General features: G+C 39.1%; 2 protein-coding genes across 8 annotated transcripts in view; one reads left to right on the top strand and one right to left on the bottom strand.

Annotated features, from left to right (window-relative positions):
• prima1 (proline rich membrane anchor 1) overlaps nucleotides 1-21,983 on the bottom strand; it is a 349,594-nt gene that overhangs the window by 80,684 nt on the left and 246,927 nt on the right. The window lies entirely within an intron of this gene.
• Nucleotides 1-21,983, top strand: part of LOC140476150 (protein unc-79 homolog) — a 229,188-nt gene that overhangs the window by 123,136 nt on the left and 84,069 nt on the right. For all 7 annotated transcript variants that reach the window (XM_072568293.1, XM_072568292.1, XM_072568291.1 and 4 more), the window contains exons 29-32: nucleotides 1,110-1,292; nucleotides 8,211-8,373; nucleotides 9,211-9,360; nucleotides 10,247-11,461. In XM_072568293.1, coding sequence (XP_072424394.1) covers nucleotides 1,110-1,292; nucleotides 8,211-8,373; nucleotides 9,211-9,360; nucleotides 10,247-11,461 — 1,711 coding nt within the window. The remainder of the gene's footprint in view (nucleotides 1-1,109; nucleotides 1,293-8,210; nucleotides 8,374-9,210; nucleotides 9,361-10,246; nucleotides 11,462-21,983) is intronic.

Genomic DNA, 21,983 nt, shown 5'->3' with positions numbered 1-21,983 from the left:
GTGAGCAGAACTGACCACCAGATGGCACTCTTCAACAAAGAAAGAAAGACTTGCTAATCATTCTTGGTTTTGTTTCTCTCAAAACATTGACTGAAGAAACTACTAAAATAATTCTCATTATTAAAATGTTGAATTGTAGTAATTGTCTTTGATTAAATTAAATTAGTTCTTTTACTGCTCTGATTGAACTCAATCACTATTCTAGCACCTCTTAATTTTTATAAGGGTGTTTAATGCCTTGTGTAAGCATAATAAGGTGGTGAAGAATGTAGTTTTCTTCAAATCCAGTGTTTTCAGCATCATCTATAATCTGCTGAATCTCCCTTGAAAACAGCTATGAAACACCACAATGGTTAGGTGTGAGCATCCTATTCCACGGGGCTGCAAGTTAAATACAATAAGTCATTTTGGGAGAGAAATGTTCAGTTTCATTGACTTTAATGCAGCTGCGTGCAGTATAGCAGGCAACAAGGTGATCTCACCCCTTTTGTGGCTCCTGGTTCAGGCCAGTTTAATACCCAAAATGAATAGCTTCAATTATGTCAGCGATCAGTTGCTGTCTGAACAATGTATAAGCCTGAATAAGTCATTCATTTTTTTCTTTGCTTGTCTGCCATTCCCATTGCCAATTATGGTTTACTTCTTGACCCCACTTTAGCCTAATAATCAGACTAGATTCAGTCCTAGATACGTTGCGTGTTACATAATGAGCCAGTTTGCTGATCTGATGATTCCAAGACTGCTTTAATTTTATATATAAATAATATGATAATATATAGTTATTCAGATCCAATGATGTTACTCATAACAGAACTAGTATATTCTTTGAAATTATGTTTTCTCCTGAAAGGTGCTCATATTAAAGATTCTCCTTTTTTTGTGATGTGGATTTTCAGTAAAAAAGGCAAAATTAATAATTAAAGTTGCATTTCAGTTGCTATCCTAGGTTTTCCTACATTATGGAACCATGAAACTAATAGTTTGAAATAATTCTGTGATGTGCCATATGTGATAATTTACAGGAGGCAATCTACCTTGCAGGATTAAATGACTTGTTCACAGTTTTGTAGTCACAAAGTGTTTGATATTTAATGCTACATTTCTTCTAGGTTATGGATTACAACATTAGTCTGGGCAACCAACTCCTTCCTCTGGTGGTGCAAGTGCTAAAATATTGCACCTGTCCACAGCTTCGCCATTACTTTCAACAACCCCCACGTTGTTCACTTTGGACTCTGAAACCTCATATACGACAGATGTGGCTGAAGGCTTTGCTCGTGATTCTGTACAAGGTATAACTATGTATTCAACTAAATTAATATGAGTCTTGACTAGGGTAATAACCTATCCCAAATAACGTGTAGAGATTGCATTATGGAATTTATCATAAGAAAGACAACATTCTTTGATTGTAATCTTTTAGTGATGCAGAAATATAATCAAAACATTCAGTTTCTCTGCATTAGATTAAATCACGAAATTGGTGATTACTGATTAAATTGAAGTGAGATTGATTGAACATCATGAAGTGATATCAGTTTCATGTTAGCACTGTGATTTACTAAATCATCACAGCCATAGTTTGCAAGATATTTGCAGTTGATTATTCAATGATTTAAAACTATTTAAGTGACTTTAAATGATTGTACCTAATATTTTGTTTCAAATCGTTTGAAAGCAGATCTAGATTAAAAACATGCCTTTGGTATAGCTGAAAAATGGAGACAGTTTTTCATGCAAAACAATATTTACAATAGTGGTGCTATTCTCTCATTTCTTTAGTAACTCAGAGAAGCCCTTTGTAGAATTGTAGATAAATAATTTACAGTTGGATGTCAGGAGGGAGTTGGCTCAACCATTTTTGTTCAGATTTTTCTGTGGGTCATCGTCATTTGCTGGCTCTTAAACAGTTCTAATTCTTCTTGTCACTTACTGGTACTACACTACTAAATGTTGTGTGCCATCACTCTGAAGTCAAAACTTGTCTTCATAAGAACTGTGCAATAGTCATCCCTACCAATGTTGTTGTTGACAGATATGTCTGAAGCAAGTAGGTTGGTGAGTTTAAGATCATTGTGATAATGCCTCATCACCCGATGCAGGTCCAGTTTTGAAACTTTGCCTTTCAACTAGTGTTAAAACTACCAGGTCAGTCTTCATTTTATAAGTTAAAGTAACTTTGTGCCCTTGCTTTCTTCAGAAATTTCTTTTAGTGGTGTCCAGCATGTTGGAGTATCATTTCATTGGTTGACACAATGAATATAGCTAGTAATCAACAGAACGTTTACTGACCGATATTTGACCTGAAGCTATGAAACTTCAGATTAACTCTAGACAATGTTGAGGCACAAGGTTTCCTAACTACATTCAACACGAGTACCTATATTTGATTGTTCTATGGTGGCTCAGTGGTTTATCTGCAACCTCACAGTGTTAGGGACTGTGGTTTAATTCCAGTCTTAGGCGACTGTGTGGAATTTGCACATTTTCCCCATGCCTCTGCGGGTTTCCTCTAGGAGTTTTGGTTTCCTCCCACAGTCCAAATTGCAAGTTAGGTGGAATGGCCCTGTTAAGTTGCCCATAATGTCCACGGATGTGTAGGCTAGGTAAATTAACCACGGGAAATTCAGGGTTACAGGGATAGGTTAGGGGAGTCGGTCTGGATGGGATGCTCTTCAGAGGGTCAGTGTAGACTTGACGGTAAGTGATCTGCTTCCACACTATAAGGATTCTCTGATACCACCAGTGGGACATTTTTTACCCACAATTACTGATGTAAGATATTAGGGTGATAGAAAAAAAAATGTAAAGCTGTTGTTTGACTAGCCTTTGGAATAGCTCTTACCATGTGAACATTTGTAGATATTAATGAGTTCTTTGCAAAATAAATGAGGTTGGGGCTCCCTGAGTATTGACTAATTTGACTTTTTTGGGATGTAATTCTGACCTCGAATGATAGCTTTACAACTGAGTGGCTTTTCAGATCAATTCAATTGGAGGTGTAGTGGACAGCCAGAGGGTTACCTCCGATTACAACAGGATCTGGACCAGATGGGCCAATGGGCTGAGAAGTGGCAGATGGAGTTTAATTCAGATAAATGCGAGGTGCTGCACTTTGGGAAAGCAAATCTTAGCAGGATTTATACACTTAATGGTAAGGTCCTAGGGAGTGTAGCTGCACAAAGGGACCTTGGAGTGCAGGTTCATAGCTCCTTGAAAATGGAGTCGCAGATAGATAGGATAGTGAAGAAGGCGTTTGGTATGCTTTCCTTTCTTGGTCAGAATATTGAGTAGAGGAGTTGGGAGGTCATGTTGCGGCTGTACAGGACATTGGTTAGGCCACTGTTGGAATATTGCATGCAAACCTGGTTTCCTTCCTTTCAAAAAGATATTGTGATATTTGAAAGGGTTCAGAAAAGATTTACAAGAATGTTGCCAGGGTTGGAGGATTTGAGCTTTAAGAAGAGGCTGAACAGGCTGGGGCTGTTTTCCCTGGAGCATTGGAGGCTGAGGGTTGACCTTATAGAGGTTTACAATATTATGAGGGGCATGAATAGGATAAATAGACAAAGTATTTTCCCTGGGGTCGGGGAGTCCAGAACTAGAGGGCATAGGTTTAGGGTGAGAGGAGAAAGATATAAAAGAGACCTAAGGGGCAACGTTTTCATGCAGAGGATGGTATGTGTATGGAATGAGCTGCCAGAGGATGTGGTGGAGGCTGGTACAATTGCAACATTTAAGAGGCATTCAGATGGGTATATGAATAGGAAGGGTTTGGAGGGATATGGACCGGGTGCTGGCAGGTGGGACTAGATTGGGTTGGGATATCTGGTCGGCATGGATGGGTTGAACCAAGGGTCTGTTTCCATGCTGTACATCTCTATGACTCTATGACTCTATAATTACATATTGTGATACTAATGTAACATGAAAGTTTACCTTGATAGATGTGGCATTTTCCTTTTTCAAAGATATTGGTGATCACTTTTTTAATCAGAATAGTGCAGCTTTCCTGAAAAACTCTACATCATTGAATTACATTGCTCAAGAAGACCCCATACTCCACCCAATCATTTTCTGCTGTTTCCTTTCACTGTTTTATATTTTCATTTTCCATACACATCTCCATTTCAAATGCCTCAAAGGCTATTGCTGGTAAAGCAATCCATATTATCATATTCCCCATTTAAAATTATTTTCCTAACATCCTTTTTTTTGTTGCCTGTGCTTTCATACTGATTTGCTCCAATTAGGTAGTAGCAATCCTTTAACTTAAAGCCTATCAAATTTTGAAGACTCTGTTTTTTTCAATAAAACTGCTTGGCTTATTTCAAAAAAGTGTAGTTTTCAAACTTAATTGTTGTACTGAATATTTGATGCATTGCACCTGTGGCTTTAACATCCTTCCTATAATTGGGGGTGACAGAATTATAATAGTCAATCTCTGATTTATAATGTCTTGTTAAGCCAATTTCAACCCATTCCTTGCTTCTATAATTGATGCTTCATTATAAAATCCAGAACCTGAGTTGTCTTCCACCTTTTCCATGTGCAGTCACATCTTTGAAGATCTATTTAACTGCATCACCTAAAACTCACTGCCTTTGAACTTTTAAATTTTGTGAAGCATATCCTTACCAGACCTGAGACTGCTTTCATTCCTAAGATATGTTGGTTTTACAATCAACGCCTGGCATCATCAGGCCTTTGCTGGATTTTACCATCTGTGGCAAAGTGATGGTGCTAGGGGAAAGTGAGGACTGCAAATGCTGGAGATCAGAGTCAAGAGTGTGGTGCTGGAAAGCCACAGCATCCGAGGAGCAAGAGAATCAATGTTTCGGGCATAAGTACTTCATCTTCCTGATGAAGGGCTTATGCCTGAAACAACGATTCTTCTGCTCCTGAGATGCTGCCTGACCTGCTGTGTTTTTCCAGCACCACACTCTCGAAAGTGATTGTGCTTTCTGCTGACCTTGAAGACATCTGCAACTGAAGAACTGGCAAGCTGTATTTTTGTAGATTTCATCCTTCCCACCATTAATTTCATTCTGGCACAAACTAGGGGGAATCTGTGGACCTGGATTTTCGTTCTGGAAGGCAAGTAACACAAGTTGAGCCAGTTTGCAATGTGTGATTCTATATTCTGTCTAGCAGTGCCTGTATATAATAATTTCATAGCAAGATGGCCTACTGCCAGGCGGCTGCCTCTGGAAACAAGCCCAAGAAAGGCACAAAGGCCAACAAATACTAAGGTGGACTCATTATTAGGTATGCCTCCATTCAAGATATTGGCCTAGTTTTGTCATGTTGGGCACTGAACCCCTCGCTGTCATGTACCCCTCCATATCCCCTCCTTAACCCCGATTACAACAGGATCTGGACCAGATGGGCCAATGGGCTGAGAAGTGGCAGATGAAGTTTAATTCAGATAAATGCGAGATGCTGCATTAACCCATATCTACATCACCCAGTATTGTTATGGGTAGAATTCATTAAGCATATAATAACATTAGGAAGTCTTTGAGATACTTAGGAAATTGCCAGAATAATCAAACGGCTATTCAAAAACTTCTTCAAAACATTAAACCTATTTAAATCCTACAGACTTTCTTTCTACATGTCTGGAGATAAGAATTCCTAGCCCTTGGCATCCAGCAACAGTGATGACATCAAGCAGATTAAGCAGCCAATCACAAGGCAGAGTTCACTCTAAAAGCCGACCAGGAAGTAACTAACAAGTTTTATCATTCATATTTTGTACTTTTACAGAAAAGAAAATAAAGACATGGGCATACAAAAATGATTAAACTTCATGTTATTTCCACTCTTACAATTAAAAATAAATATTATAAAGTTCTATAGTATTTTTGTCATGGAGTTGAAAGGTATGATAGGACATAATTTTAAGTTTAGTCCTTCAGGACCAGAGGAGTTGTTCAGCGCTTCTTATGACTTGGTATGTCACTTAAATACAGCTACTCCTCATTCAACAAATTGTAATTTTTCATGGTTTTTATAGCTGAAGTAATGTACATCACTGCAGTGATTTCAAGGTGACTTCCATTTGTGAGGACTTCAAAAGTATATCCCATGAAGGAGTGGGGAATCATCAACAGCTACATCAGGATTTCTATGTTTAACAGCACATGGACAGACACTTAAGGTTGCTTTTCATTTCATAAAGTAATAATGGCACACCTTAACAGTTTTATTATCATTACAATCACAGACCTGGGCTTTGATGCTTGCTTTTCCGCCTTTGAATATTCCACATTATGGAAGTTAATTCTTCTCCTGGAAACATTTCATCTGCAAAGCATCCATCAAATTTCGAAATTCTAGGTTTCTTAAAGCAATAACTGAAGAAATAAATTATCAGTCATTTTAGAATTTACCCACATTATTTACACAAATATCTGCATACTTAATTGCAACTTGCATAATTTACAGTATTCACAATTTGGAATGCCCAGATAACCTCTGATTGCTATGAGGAAATGGCAAAATCAATGGACATCCATTTATATTTAATATATATGAATTTGCAGAAAACATTCAGCAAGTTAATGATCTTCTAACTCATATAACAATACATGAGCTCTTTGCCCAATTTGTTATCTTAACAAATTTGTTTTGACAATAAAAGTTCATAGGATGTGAATATTATTTATTAGGCCAGCATTTATTGCCGATCTCTAATTGCCCAGACGGCAGTTCAGATTCTTCACCTGATGCAGGAGCAGCGTCCAAAAGCATATGATTTCAAATAAATCTGTTGGACTATAACCTGTTGTCTTGTGACTTTTGACTTTGCCACCCCTCCATGTCAATAATATACTTAACAATCCAGCCTTTTCAACCCTATCTGGAAAATAACTCCATAGATTCATTACCATCTGAAAGAAAAAAAACATCGTCATCTCATTTTAAATGAGCAATCCCTTAACACTGAGATTGTGCCCTCTTGTCCTAGATGCTCCTACCATAAGAAACAACCTCTCCATATTTACCCTGTCAAGTTCTCTAGGAGTCTTCTATATTTCAATAAGGTCTCCTCTCATTTTTCTCATCTCCAGTGATTACAAGCCAAACCTACTCAACCTTATTAGAAAGTCCTCCATACCCAGAATCAGCCTAATGAACCTACTGTAGACTGCATCCAAAGTCAAAATGTAAGTTTGGTTAGATAAGCAGACTGTTCACAATATTCCATGTGTGGTCTGACTCGTGCCATGTATAGTTCTAGCAATTATTATACTCCATTCCTTTTGAAATAAGGGCCTTCCCTATTACCTGTTGAACTTGGTACTAGATTTTGTGATTCATTAACTCGGACCCCAAATCCTTTTGAGTTCCAGTTTTCTGCATTCTTTCCCCATTTAAATAGTATTCAACTCTTCTGTTCTTCCTTCAAAAGTTCCCAACCTCGCTTTTACCACATTCTATTTCATCTGCTAAGTTCTGCCCACTCACTAATCTATAGACTCTGTGTCATCTCCATGACATGCCTTCCCAGCTTTTTTGTTGTAATCTGCAAACTTGGATAGTACATTCACTCTAAGTCATTGATACACATCGTAAATAATTGTGGCTCCAGCAGAGATCCCTATTACACTCCACTAGTTATGGTTTGCCATCCTGAAAATGTCCCTTTTAATACAAATCTCTATTTCCTATTAGTTAGCCAATTCCCTATCTGTGCTAATACGCTACTCCCAATAGCATGGGCTTTTATCTTATTAAGTAGTATTTTGTGGCACCTTGTCAAATGCCTTTTAGAAATCTAAATATGTTAAATTTACTGGTTACCTTTATCTATTCTACTTGTTATCTCCTCTTAGAACAGTACTACATTTATCACATGATTCCCCCTTCATGAAGCCATGCTGACTGGACTTGATTTTATGATATTTCTTTAAATGCTCTGCTATTACGTCTTGTGTAATAGATCATAACATTTTACCATTGTCAGACATTAAGCTAATTGACCTTTGTGGGAAAAGGCAACTGTGGAGTACGGTTTCTCAATCATTCGTGTTGGCAGCAATTTATACAAATGTAAATTATGTGGAGGTTAGACCTTCTTGCAAGTTGAGCAAGTAGCCTCTACAATGAAGAAAGAATTAGAAACATTTGATATGTTTGTTTTAAAATACATTTTTATCACTTCCAGATATATATTGCACTAACATTCTTTATTTTCTTTCTAGTATCCTTATAGGGATTCCGATATCAGCAAAATTGTATTGCATCTGATCTATATCACGATCAATACACTTAATGCACAATACCATAGCTGTAAGCCCCATCCCACTGCTGGACCCCTTTACAGTGATAATAGTAACATTAGCAAATACAGTGAGAAAGAGAAAGGTAAGATATACAGCTGTAAAGCACACGTTTTCTTAATATTTGTTATATTTATAAAGTAAGAACGAATATAACATTTTCTCTGTGTATATGTTTTATTAATGTTGATAGACATTGGAGTCTAAAAGTAGGAAGGTATCATATTTTGTGAAAAAAAACTGATTGTTCCACTATAGAACTCTATAGTCTCAACGTTTGTGTTAATTACATGCCTCCTGCCTAGTTGTTGTCTTTAACTCTTCATGTCTTTTTACTCCTGCACCCTTCTCAGGTTGAGATCACGGGTATGATTTGCTTAGAGATTTATGCCATTGTCTTTGCTTCTGGTTCCTACCTGATACAATTATAGTGGGGTAGTTGACAAATTACAGCAATCAGTCTGTTCACTTAATGTACAGGTGATCTAGAAATGACATTAAGATGGAGAGTTTTATCTGAACCACAGGCATGAAGTCAACTTTTAACTCCCAAACATACTGTAAAAACCCTCGTCATTGAACAAATTACCCAACTGCCAAAGTCCAAAATATTTTCTGGAAAAAATCTATCTAATTTGATGTCACATTATTTTTCCTCTTCTTAGGAAAGTAGCCTTGCCCTACATTATCAGGAATTTGCCTTGTAGAAAATTACACTTTCAAATGTTATCAGTCCATGGCCCTGGATATTGGTGTCTATGCAGCATCTAATAACATAAACTGCATTTTAAACAAGGAAACACTTCTGATTTATTTTTGATGTCGCAATAAACAACTTATGCAATTATGAATAGCTGTTGAAGTGTCTTTAATGTTTAGATCTAGAAAGTATTTTAATGCTTGTTTTTTTTCCCTTTGCCAGAGGAAGATAGTGTGTTTGATGAATCAGATGTACATGATACACCGGTTGGAGCTTGCAACAAGGAACCACAGACTTTCTTTGCAAGACTGAAGAGGATAGGGGGAAGTAAATCAGTAAAATATCAACCAGTAGAGATGAATGCACAGAAGAGTAAGTTTTTATACTTCTATAGAAGAAATGTAAGGCTTTCAGAGGTAATTTAGCATTACATGTCAACAGTGCAGGAAGCCTGTACTTTCATGTGTTTCCCATCTTGTGTGTACCTGCTAGGAAATTGCTGCATACTTTTGATCTTGACACGCTCCCATTTCCTGCACCTGCCCAGATAATTAAAAAGACAAGTTAAAAATTATAGCCAAAGCATGAACAGCCAGAAAAGGTTGCAATTTAAATTGCTTGAATTTAAAGATTGTCCCATCCTTGTTCATGTTGTCCAGATCCTACAAATAAATGTTCACAACCAGCAGGAACAAAGCTTCCATGCGCTTATACACAGAAAAGCAACAACTGTACAATGGGCCTATCCAATTCCAAATGATTACTGGATTTCCAAAGGTAAATAGAGAGGTTAATGTCATTCAAACTACGGTGGCCTACATCAAGTTGTCCAGCCTACAGCCCCAAGCCCATAGCTCCCAAAACCTTGGCATCTCAAGCAATTTCTATTTCTCCTTTGCTAGAATATCCTGTTTGAAACTTATGGTCTTAAAAATTTGCAATTGGAATTCTTGATATTGTTGCCGCAGCTATGTAATAAATCAAAACATACATAGTTGTTAGTTCCCTGAAGTTACGCTGTATACAAATTTATAAATACCAGAAACTCAATTCTAAATATGCCTGTAAGTCTGTTATTTTTAAAATTTAGATTCAATCAACTTTTATTCAGCTTATTTGTTTATGTGATTTGTATATTTTGGCATACACTAATTAATGAATTTTTCATTTTAGCTGATGTATAATTGTGAATTTAATTGGATTTTGTTGAAATTGTGTGCATTAATTCTTTTTGTAACCTTCATGATTTTCCCTTTAGGCTCAGAGATAGAGCTGTCAGAGTACAGAGATTCCAGCCTTTTGCCAGACAATATAATGCGGTGTGGTACATCTCCACAATTGCAAGAGGGAGTTGCTCAGAAGAAAAAATTATATGCAATTAAGCAGCAGTCACTTGATATAGGAAACGCAGATTCTGTCCTGTATTCTTTAGATGAACATCGCAGAAAGTCATGTCTGGATAGGTATGAATCATTACGACAAGCAAGCTTCCCTTCCTGCTATCCTCACTTGGCAAGCATGTATGGAAGACCAGAGCAGGACTTGTCTGTCAGTGCAGAAATTGGAGAAGATCAGGAAAATATTTCCGCTGCAGTAAACTCTCAAGAAGGGAAACGACCATTAATACCAGAAGTTAGACTCAGCTGCACGGAAACATTTGAGGCAAAACTTGAATCTCCTGAGAAACATCTTTGCTTTCATAAAGAAGAAAGTGATTTGATTGATTTATCTTCTGATTCGTCATCTGCTCCTGAGAAGCAATCAATTCTATCAAGTTCTGATAGCGATTCTTTGGTCTTTGTGCCTCTTCCCCCTCTCAGAATTGTAGAGAGTGATGAGGAATATGAAATGCAGAATACCCCTAATAATAAACCAAATGGAAAAACTAATGTGGTCTCTCAGAATACTCTATCACATAGCTTAAATGTTACACCAGTTGTAAAAGTTAATGTTGAAGATTGCTCCAAAGAGTCAAAATGTCTGGATTTTGGTATGACTTCTTTGCTAGATACTGAGAACATTTTATCAATAGGTCTTGTAGATGAAAAAGACTTTGAAAATCTAACACCACAAAAAAATTCTAAGTGTTCTGGCTGTGAAAGTCCACTAACTCTTAAACAGAAACGAGAAAACCTCAGGAAATCATCTGCTGTGGTTGAAATATCACAAGATGATACGGATGATTTGCATAGAGATGATATTAAATCTGAAAGCCCATTGCCAAGTCCCATAGTTAAAACAGTATTTCTCAAGCTGCCTACGGAAATAGAAGACAGTGAAAAACCAAACACAGAGGTGTCTACTGATAAAGATACTGATCAAAAAGATGATAGTGGTGAAGAAACAGAATTCAAAATCCAGATTGTTCCACGTCAGAAAAAACAAAGGAAGATAGCTGTTAGTGCTATTCAGAGGGAATACCTTGACATTTCCTTCAACATTCTAGACAGAATTGGAGATCAAAGAGACACTGGTAAGAATTTGAGATGCTCATATGCAAATTTGAATAATGATATATTGCAGTCAAATTTTTTCAACATGAGTTAATTCCATGTGTTTCCTGGTTAATTTATTTTTAAATTTTGATTAGGTAACTTGTGACAAGGCACAGCAGTTGAAAGTTGACTGATTCCAAATTTTTCACAATTGTAAACAGATAATTAGATTTACCGTAATGTTAAGGTAAAATTAACATAAAAGTACTAATTTGAACGAAAGCTCAAAGGGCCGGTGATCTTGTGAGAAATATTATATGTGGCTTGATATGTGCGGCAATGTTAATTACAATTCTGTTATCTTGCACAAAAAGGCCACCCTTACATTTTTTGCATATTTATGTTGCTCTGAGGTTTCGTAATCATGATACTGAATTGGTTACATGCTTGTTCCAAAGCAGCTATTAAAAAAATCACTAGTTATCAGTAAATAAGGGTATAATTTCAAAAATTGTTGTTTAACATATGTTTACACTGGTGATTGTTACTCTGTTGATAGCATAATATAGTTTTAATTTTGTGCTGTGCAAGTATGTGAATCAAGTGAAGGGATCAACAGCAGCAATTCTTATTTCCCAGTTGAGAGGAAGGGCAGCAGACAGCCTAATAATATCATAATTGCAAAAATGAATTAGTTTTCTAATATTTGATTTCCAGGCTACTGGAATGTTTTGTTTTTAATCACCCCCACCCCTCCCTCGGATGGATGTAAGATGAGAGAGTTGTTAAGTTTTTAAAAATGTGGAATCCCTGATCCCAGCTGTTTAAAAGGATCCATACCAGATGATGAAGTAGGAAACAAGACAGATGATAGAATCATGGAAAAGCTCTTTAGCCCATCAACACTGTATTACCAAAAATATACTTCTATCTACATTAGTCGCACTTCCCCACAGTAGGCCCATTGCCTTTAATGTTATGAAACTTCAAGTGCTCATCCAAGTACTTTTTAAAGGTTGGGAGGTTCCCACCTTAAGTATCCTCCCAGGCACTGTATTCCAGACCCTCGTTACCCTCAGTGTGAAAAAGCTTTGCCTCAAATCCCCTCTTAACCTCTTGCCTTTCATTCTAAAATTATGCTCCCTTGATCCTTCAAGTAAAGGGAACAGTTGCTTTCTGTTCACCCAGTCCATGCCCCTCATAATGTTGTACACCTCTATCAGGTTTCCCCTCAACCTTCTCTGCTCCAAAGAAAATCTCTCTCTCCTTAGCTGGAATGCTCTATTGCAGGCAACATCTTGGTGAGTCTACTTTGCACAACCCTTTCAGTATAATCACGTCCATCCCACATGTGCAGATACGGAAACTGCATACATACATCAGCTGTGGCCTAACCAAAGTGCTGTAAAGCTCCAGCATGACCTTGAAGATCTTCTCCTTTATTCATAGGATCTGTCTTACGCATCTGTCTCATCCCACTATCCCCATTGCAGACTCCTGGCAGCCCCTTTCTATAGTTTGTAACCAACCTGTTTGGACATGTTATAACACTTCACTAGGGCAGGTGGAACTTGAACCATCTGAGCAGTCCCTTTTTCCTAGATCCTCAAAGAGTAACTACATGTTTATCCATTGGTATTTTTTCAACTCTGGAGCAGGTGGGACTTGTACTAGCTAGGGTCTTTACCATGTGGAACAGTGTGGTGCTGGAAAAGCACAGCCAGTCAGGCAGCATTTGAGGTGCAGGAGAATTGACATTTCAAGCGTCAGCCCTTCATCAGGCTCAAAATGTCAATTCTCCTGCATCTCGGAAGCTGTCCCACCGGCTGTGCTTTTCAGCACCAAACTCTTTGACTCTGATCACCAGCATCTGTGGTCCTCACTTTCTCCTAGTTGACTTTACCATTGTGCCACAGATCCCGATGTTGCTGAAAGGTGATCAGTCAATATCCATCATCTGTTTACATTTCATTTTAACTATATCATAGTCATGACATGAACACCAATCCTCCATAAGCATAGGTTTTTTTTTAGATTAGATTACTTACAGTGTGGAAACAGGCCCTAGGCCCAACAAGTCCACACCGACCCGCCGAAGCGCAACCCACCAAGACCCATTCCCCTACATTTTACCCTTCACCTAACACTACGGGCAATTTAGCATGGCCAATTCACCTGACCTGCACATTTTTGGACTGTGGGAGGAAACCGGAGCACCCGGAGGAAACCCACGCAGACACAGGGAGACTGTGCAAACTCCACACAGAGAGTCGCCTGAGGCTGGAATTGAACCCAGGTCTCTGGCGCTGTGAGGCAGCAGTGCTAACCACTGTGCCACTGTGCCGCCCATTTCAGGTTTAACCAAATGAAGAGAAGATGATAACCATGCTCTTCAGTAAATACAATATTCAAACAAGGTTGTGGGACGTGTTTTCTTGGGGTCAGGAAACTGGAATCTAAATTGATCTTAGAGCTGTCTTCTGCAACAGTTGGGTGCTTTTCCAGCAATGATTGTGGGGGCTAGGAGGCACAGGAGCAATTCCCTCAGCTCCTATGAAAGTGCCAAGTTCGAAAGCAGTGTTCAAAACCATTCAACCTTGCCATATTTACAAAATAAATATTGTACGATTTAGTTTTAAGAACACAATACCCAAAAGCAGTGCACCTAATGGCTGTCACATGGGCAAAAGAAAAGCATGCACTTTTTTGGCCTACAGTGTTAATCATACTTATTATAGCAAAAGAAAGATCTTACTTTGAGCAATCCTCCCCTCCGCAACAAGAAGTCACTGCTGATCTTCCCACGCTCCATTGGTGATCATCCTATAACCAACTCCCCACTCCCACCACAACAATCCCTCCCTCCCTCCCTCCTCTCCAGTTACCAGTTATGGTTATCCACCAAGTACCTGATTATCCAGCACCATACTAGCCTTCAAACTGCCCAGTTACTGGATGAGAAGTGGAGAAAGATGAATCAAATTAATTTTTTACTGTAACACCCTCCAAACTACTATACCTTTAAGACCATAAGAAATAAGATGTTTAGCCCCTCGAACCTACTACGCCTCTCAATAGATTTGTGGCTTATCCTACATTCCTTATGTCCACTTTCCTTATGTCCACTTTCCTGCCCTCCCCTGATAACCTTTCATTTCTCTACTGAACAAGGATCTATCTATCTCAGCCTTAAACATGCACCTGCCCTGAACTGAACCTGCCCCCCCCGCCCCCCCCAACCCCCGAGAGAAGAAATTCCTTCTCATCTTAATCTTAAATTTTGAGTCTGAGTATTCTGAGTCCCACTGGGCAGAACAGACCCAGCAGAGATGTCAACTAATCAGTAAGGGGCTGCCCTGGGAGTCCTCAACATTGACTCTGGATCCTATGAAGTCACATTGATTCTAAACACTATGAAGTCTCATGACTTCAGATTAAACGTGGGCAAGGAAACCTTCTGCTGATTACCATATACCATCCACCCTTGGCTGATGAATCACACTTGAATAACACTTAGTGGAAGCACTGAGGGTGGCAAGGACACAAAATGTACTCTGGATGGAGAATTTCAATGTCAACCACCAAGAATGACTCAGCAGCAGCTGGTCAGGTCCTGAAGGGCATAACTGCTAGACTGGGTCTGTGGCAGGTGGTGAGGAGACCAACATGAAGGTAAAACATACCTGACCTCATCCTGACCAATTTCCGCTCCAGCAGTTTACTTTTCATCATCAAACTGATGGAAGGTGTCAACAACAGTGCTATCAAGCAGTACCTGCTCAGCAATAACCTGCTCAACCACATCCAGTTTGGTTTCAGCCAGGGCCACTTAGCGCTGAACCTCATTACAGCCTTGGTTCAAACACCGACAAAAGAATAAATTCCAGTGGTGATTTGAGAGTGACAGTCCTTGCCATCATGGCCCCATCTGATCAAGTATGACATTATGCAGCCCTAGCAAAACTGGAATCAATGGGTACTTGGAGGCATAGGTGTCATACCTGGTACGTAGGAAGATGGTTGTGGTTGTTGGAAGTCAGTCATCTCATCTCCAGGGCATCTCTGCACTAGTTCCTCAGAGTAGTGTCCTAGTCCCAACCATCTTCATCTGTTTCATCAACAACCTTCCCCCCCCACCATAAGGTCAGAAGCAGGGATGTTTGCCAATGATTGCACAATGCTCAGCACCATTTGCAGTTCCTCAGATACTGTAGCACTCCACATTCAAATACAGCAAGTAACTGAATTCCTGAATCCCAAAGCCTGTCCACCATCTACAAGGCCCAAGTGATGACTGTGATGGAGTACTCCCCATTTACCTGGATTGGTGCACTTCAACAACAATGGTGTTGCACTGCCACTGGGTCAAAATCCTGGAATTCCCTCCCTCAGGGCATTGTGGGTTTTCTTACAGCACATGGGCTGCAGCAGTTCAAGAATGAAGCTCATCACCACCTTCTGAAAGGCAAGTAGGAGTGGGAAATAAATGCTGGCTGGTGTGATGATGGCCAAGTCCTCTGGGTAAATAAAAAAAAGCCCCTCAGGTCCCACTATGGTGGCAAACTTGTTTAAACCCTCCCCAACAGCACTATTAAACCTCCTCTGAGATCATCAGTCCCAGTCCTGTTAAATTGTAATCTGTCCAATTTGTACAGTTCCCACCCCAGATCCAGTCCAAAAGCTTCAGAAATTGAATGCCCTCCCCTTCTGTGCTATTTCTGCAGTCAAATGTTTAATTGTCTAATCTTGTATTATTAATCTATTAGTATTAGTAATCTATTAGTATTAGTAATTAGTAATCCTGTATTAGTAATCTAATCTATTACTATAAACCAGAAATTACTACTTGATGTCCTTTTTTGAATCACCTTCCTGATTACATAAAGTCTGCTTTCAGAACATTATCTTGCTTCTTAGATTTCCATCTCCAGAAAGATGTCCAGTAGCTGCTTTGCAACACCCTAAATCCTCAGGTTTACTGCAGTAAAAGTGCCTGTCTGAATCCCCTGTCACTATTGCTGTTGCATTCTTCTTCCTTCCCTGCTGTAAAATTGAGTTGCCATTGGTGTTACAGCCATCACTCTGGCTGCAGTCGCAAGAGGAACCATTGGCCTCAACATTATCCAAAACGGAAACTCAGTTGGCAAGCTAAAAGGCTCACAGGATTCCTGCACTATCTGCCTCTGCTGCTTAGTGGACACCTATTCCCTCTGCACCTTTATGCTCCTAACCTGCAGTGTGACCACTCCCTAAATGTGCTATCCATACCAATTTGTGATGACAATAATGTCTCTAGCCACCACATGAGTTCTCAATTCCAAAGCTCAAGCTTGTACAGCTGGTGACACTACAGATGTGTTCACTTAGGATACATGGTGTGTCCAGACTTCCAACATAGTGCAGGAAATCCACTTGGCATAGCATAAATTTAAAAACTGATAATTAAAATTAGAATAAGTGGAAATAACTTACCAATTACACAAGTAAACTAATTCCCTTGTAACAAAGTAAGCCAATTATTGGCAGTTGAATAAGGTAGATAAAGAAAGAAGCACCTATAACCAACTTCACTGAGCTCCCTCACTAAAGTAAACTTCCACTTTACATTCTTTGCATCCAAAACAGTATTTATTACAGGTGAGGTAGCGCAAAGGAAGGCCCTGTTTTATGCTGTCTCAAAAACAACTGAATTTAAGCTTCTGAAAATCAGTTTTAAATAGCAACCTTGTTATTTAGCTGGAGCTATTAACAGAGAGCTTGTACATCCTTCCTGATGAAGGGCTTTTGTCTGAAACGTCGATTTCGCTGCTCGTTGGATGCTGCCTGAACTGCTGTGCTCTTCCAGCATCACTAATCCAGTATTTGGTTTTCAGCATCTGCAGTCATTGTTTTTACCATCCTTGTTTTAAGACTGCTTTTAATTTAGAAATTAATTAAGTTACTTTCCATGTTAAAGGAAGACCAAACTAGAGAAATAAATCAGCCCTTGAAAATCTCCCACTCTCGATATAGACCCAAATTCAACAGGACCAATGCATTCCCTGAATTACCCAGTTGTTAAAATTCCCCCCCGCTGTATCTAAGCCTTCTTGTAATTTTTTATTATTTCATGGGATATTGGTGTAATTGACGGTAGTTGGCACCCATCCATAATTATCCATTTTAGCCACTGCAGTTCATGTGGCTAACCCACAGTACTGCTGGGAAAACAGTTCTAAGATTTTAATCCCATGATCATAAAGGAACAGTGGTATAACTCCAAGTCAGAGTGGTATGTGATTGGAGGGGACCTTTTACATGATGGTGTTCCCATGCACCTGGTCCTGTTGTCTTTCTAGGTGGTAGAGGTTGTGCATTTGGGAGATACTGAAAAAAGAGCCTTGTATATGGTACGTACTGCTGACATTGTGCATCCCCAGAATGGAAGGAGCGAATGTTGGTGTAAATGGATAGAGTTAAGTGTCATGTGGTGATGATTGAGTTCATGACTAGACCAGAAAAGAGTTGAACTTCTTTGGAGTTGTTGGAACTGCAGCCATCCTGGGAAATGGAGAGTTTTTGTTCACACTTCTGGCTTGTACCTTTAGACCATGGAACGAATTTGGGATGTTAGGAGATGAGTTACACCCTTCAAAGTTCTCTGCCTTTGTACCTCAGGGTATAGCTAGTCCTGTTCAGTTTCTGGCCAGTGGTGACCCCGCCCCCCCCCTCCCCCCCCACCAGGATGTTGATAGTTTTGAGAACTGCAAAACTGAATCCCTTAAAGGAAAGTATGTATAAGAAAATATTTTGTGTGATTTTATAGAAAAGCAACAACAGAAAAATCCATGACACTAAAATCAATTTGCAAAACCATACACTGTATAATTTTAATATTAATGTTTTTAAAGTATATGCAGAAGGTGTAGACTCATTTGCCCATTTCCTTTCTAAACAGTTTTTCACATCAAGGTTGGGTATTAGGAACACTAATTTTTGTTTCACAGCGTGGTCAGCATGGGATGTCATTTCCAAGACACAAATTCTTATATACTTACTTTAACAAGTAAACTAATGACCTGACCCACCTCAACAATGAGTGATTATTCCCAGATAAATTAACAATTGTGTCTCTTCAAATTAGCAATATTCCATACAATCATACTTCCCTATTCCAAATAAATAGTTACCATTCCCTTCAAGAGCAATTAATGACCAGACATTGCAAATCAACTCATTCCAATTACCCAGGATGTAGATGTGGACCATTTCCACTTCTAGAGCAACTCATGATTATTCTGTTCTCTCAGATCAATTTTAAACAAGATTATAGAACATAGAACATAGAAACATACAGCGCAGTACAGGCCCTTCGGCCCTTGATGTTGCGCCGACAGAAGCCTACCTAACCTACACTAGCCCAATAACCTCCATATGCTTGTCCAATGCCGGCTTAAATGACCATAAAGAGGGAGAGTCCACCACTGCTACTGGCAGGGCATTCCATGAACTCACAACCCGCTGAGTAAAAAATCTACCCCTAACATCTGTCCTATACCAACCTCCCCTTAATTTAAAGCTGTGTCCCCTAGTAACAGCTGACTCCATTAGCGGAAAAAGGTTCTCACTGTCAACCCTATCTAAACCTCTAATCATCTTGTACACCTCTATCAAATCTCCCCTAAACCTTCTTTTCTCCAATGAGAAAAGCCCCAAATGCCTCAGCCTTTCCTCATACGATCTTCCTACCATGCCAGGCAACATCCTGGTAAACCTCCTCTGCACTCGTTCCAATGCCTCCACATCCTTCCTATAATATGGCGACCAAAACTGCACACAATACTCCAGATGAGGCCGCACCAGAGTCTTATACAACTGCAACATTATTATCTGTGCATATGTCTAACATGAGGATGGGAATAACATATTACATTTCATGTTCTGTTTCATATTTGGCATTTTCAAGCAAGTTATTTTTAACATATGCAGTAATGTGCAATATATATATTCAGCTGATCAACTCTCAGGTCTTAATATTGGACAGTTTGGGATCAGGATAATAAAAGGCAAAATAATTTTACTCATAGGTTTCTGCTTACATAGCTGATTACACAAGATCAAATTATTAGGTGCGACAATAGATATATTTAAAAAGGACAATTAAACTTAAATTTGAACCGTTTTTAAGTAGGTAATCTTTTTGCCACATTTAAAATCATGTTTGTTCTATATACAAGATAATGTTGAATTTTTTTTTGCACAATTGGGACTGAAGTTTTATAAGAGTATAGAGTCCTTCTGTTGTTACATAATAGGCACCAGTTACCTGAATTTGGAAGTCTCATTTTTAAAAAGGGCTTCTATTATTTTCATGAGTATGAGGGAAGGAAGGGAATAAGTTGAGGTTTGCACACCTAACATCAGGCTGATTTTATTTTTGTTAGGAGGGTGGCCAAACACAACGTGTACACTTTAGAGCTGGTAGGATAAGGTCTCAAGATGACAAGGTACCCTTTTGTGTATGGTGCCCTTTGGGATCGTGAAAAGTAGAAATGTGCATAAATATACTGATCTTTCAAGAGAACTGTCAAAAGGAGCTGGGGCATTGACAAGGCAATCAACACACCTGCCCCTTAAAACTTAAAGAAAAATGTCTTTGCAATATTCCAAAATATACTTTGCTGTTTTATTCTGTCTGTTTACACAATGGGGTCATTGAGAGGTGTAGTGCTACATGACTGAATTTCTCAAACTTGGATTATCACAGCGGGGTAGCTTTTTTTTATAGTATGATGAATAACTTCAAGTGGATACTTATTTTTATAAATTAAACTATGATGAATGAGGTTTTTAAATGAAAGATGTTATTTTCTTAAATTAATAAATCCTTCAATAGACACTATTATCTCATCATTATCTCATCTTAGCATTGCTGTTGAGTTTTGCTTATGGTGAATACTGGGTGAGTTGGCATGGCACATATAAAGGCTAGTGGGGCATGGGATGGTATAAGTTAGCATTCAGTTGACACAGAGTAAAAAGAGCCTTGGATGAGGGACAGTCATTGTGTAGAGCTTATGATGGGCCATGAGAGTGGATTGAAGGGTTAGGTTAGCATTAGAGGATTTGATGGACCCTGGTTGATGGGTGGAGGGCAATAGTTGACATTGGTTGGCAGGGGAAGGAGTGTAGAGATTGTCTGGAGAGGTGAGAAGTGAGTGCTGAAGGGTTGCTTTTTGTTTGATTTTTTTTCATATCTTTGATCTCGTGCCAGTCCACAGAGGCAGGCCTTCTGACTAGCTTGCTTCTGCATTTCACAGACTCCACATGCTTTCTGGAGTGGCCCACTATGACTCCCTAAAATGTGGAATGAAATTTCAACTTCAGGTAACTTTTTCCCAGTTTGTGAAGCTGGGAGTTCTCCAAACTCTGCACCCCTGGGTCTGGACTACAACAAAAAAAGGATGCCGAGTTTTCTTGCCATTTATGTTTAGACAAATAATCAAATTGAAACTTAAAAACTGGTAAAATCACAATAATTTCCACAAAATCAGTACAGGAATACTTTCTTAACTCTTGCATTAATATGCAGTTCAATAATGACAATTGAAAACTAACTTTACAACATTAGAATGGAAGCTAAGCAAATTTAAAAATATAAATTATTTGTATTTTCAATTTATTTAACAAATGTTTTTGTGAAAGTTCAATATTCTAATTTTTTCCTCCTAGAGCCTTTTATAGGTAAAATTGTTGGTAAAATTCTAGAATCCATCATTTAAGGATGAGGTTTCTAAATTCTTGGAAGAGCAGGGTCGGATTAGAACAAGTCAACATGGATTTAGTAAGGGGAGGTCATGCCTGACAAACCTGTTGGAATTCTTTGAAGAGGTGACAAGTAGGTTAGACCAGGGAAACCCAGTGGATGTGGTCTATCTAGACTTCCAAAAGGCCTTTGATAAGGTGCCACACGGGAGGCTGCTGAGCAAGGTGAGGGCCCATGGTGTTCGAGGTGAGCTACTGGTATGGATTGAGGATTGGCTGTCTGACGGAAGGCAGACAGTTGGGCTAAAAGGTTCTTTTTTGGAATGGCAGCCGGTGACAAGCGGTGTCCTGCAGGGTTCAGTATTGGGGCCGCAGCTGTTCACATTATATATTAATGATCTGGATGAAGGGACTGGGGGCATTCTAGTGAAGTTTGCCGATGATACAAAGTTAGGTGGACAGGCAGGTAGTACTGAGGAAGTGGGGAGGCTGCAGAAGGATCTAGACAGTTTGGGAGAGTGGTCTAGGAAATGGCTGATAGAATTCAACGTGAGCAAATGCGAAGTTTTGCACTTTGGAAAAAAGAATACAAGCATGGACTACTTTCTAAACGGTGAGAAAATTCGTAAAGCCAAAGTACAAAGGGATCTGGAAGTGCTAGTTGAGGATTCTCTAAAGGTTTGCCTCGCAGCGCAGAGACCCGGGTTCAATACCCGCCTCAGGCAACTCTCTGTGTGGAGTTTGCACATTCTCCCAGTGTCTGCGTGGATTTCCTCCGGGTGCTCCGGTTTCCTCCCACAATCCAAAAATGTGCAG

This window comes from Chiloscyllium punctatum, chromosome 4 (genome assembly GCF_047496795.1).
Source record: "Chiloscyllium punctatum isolate Juve2018m chromosome 4, sChiPun1.3, whole genome shotgun sequence".
Classification (NCBI taxonomy): Eukaryota; Metazoa; Chordata; class Chondrichthyes; order Orectolobiformes; family Hemiscylliidae; genus Chiloscyllium; species Chiloscyllium punctatum.
This window is presented reverse-complemented; position numbering and strand designations above follow the sequence as displayed.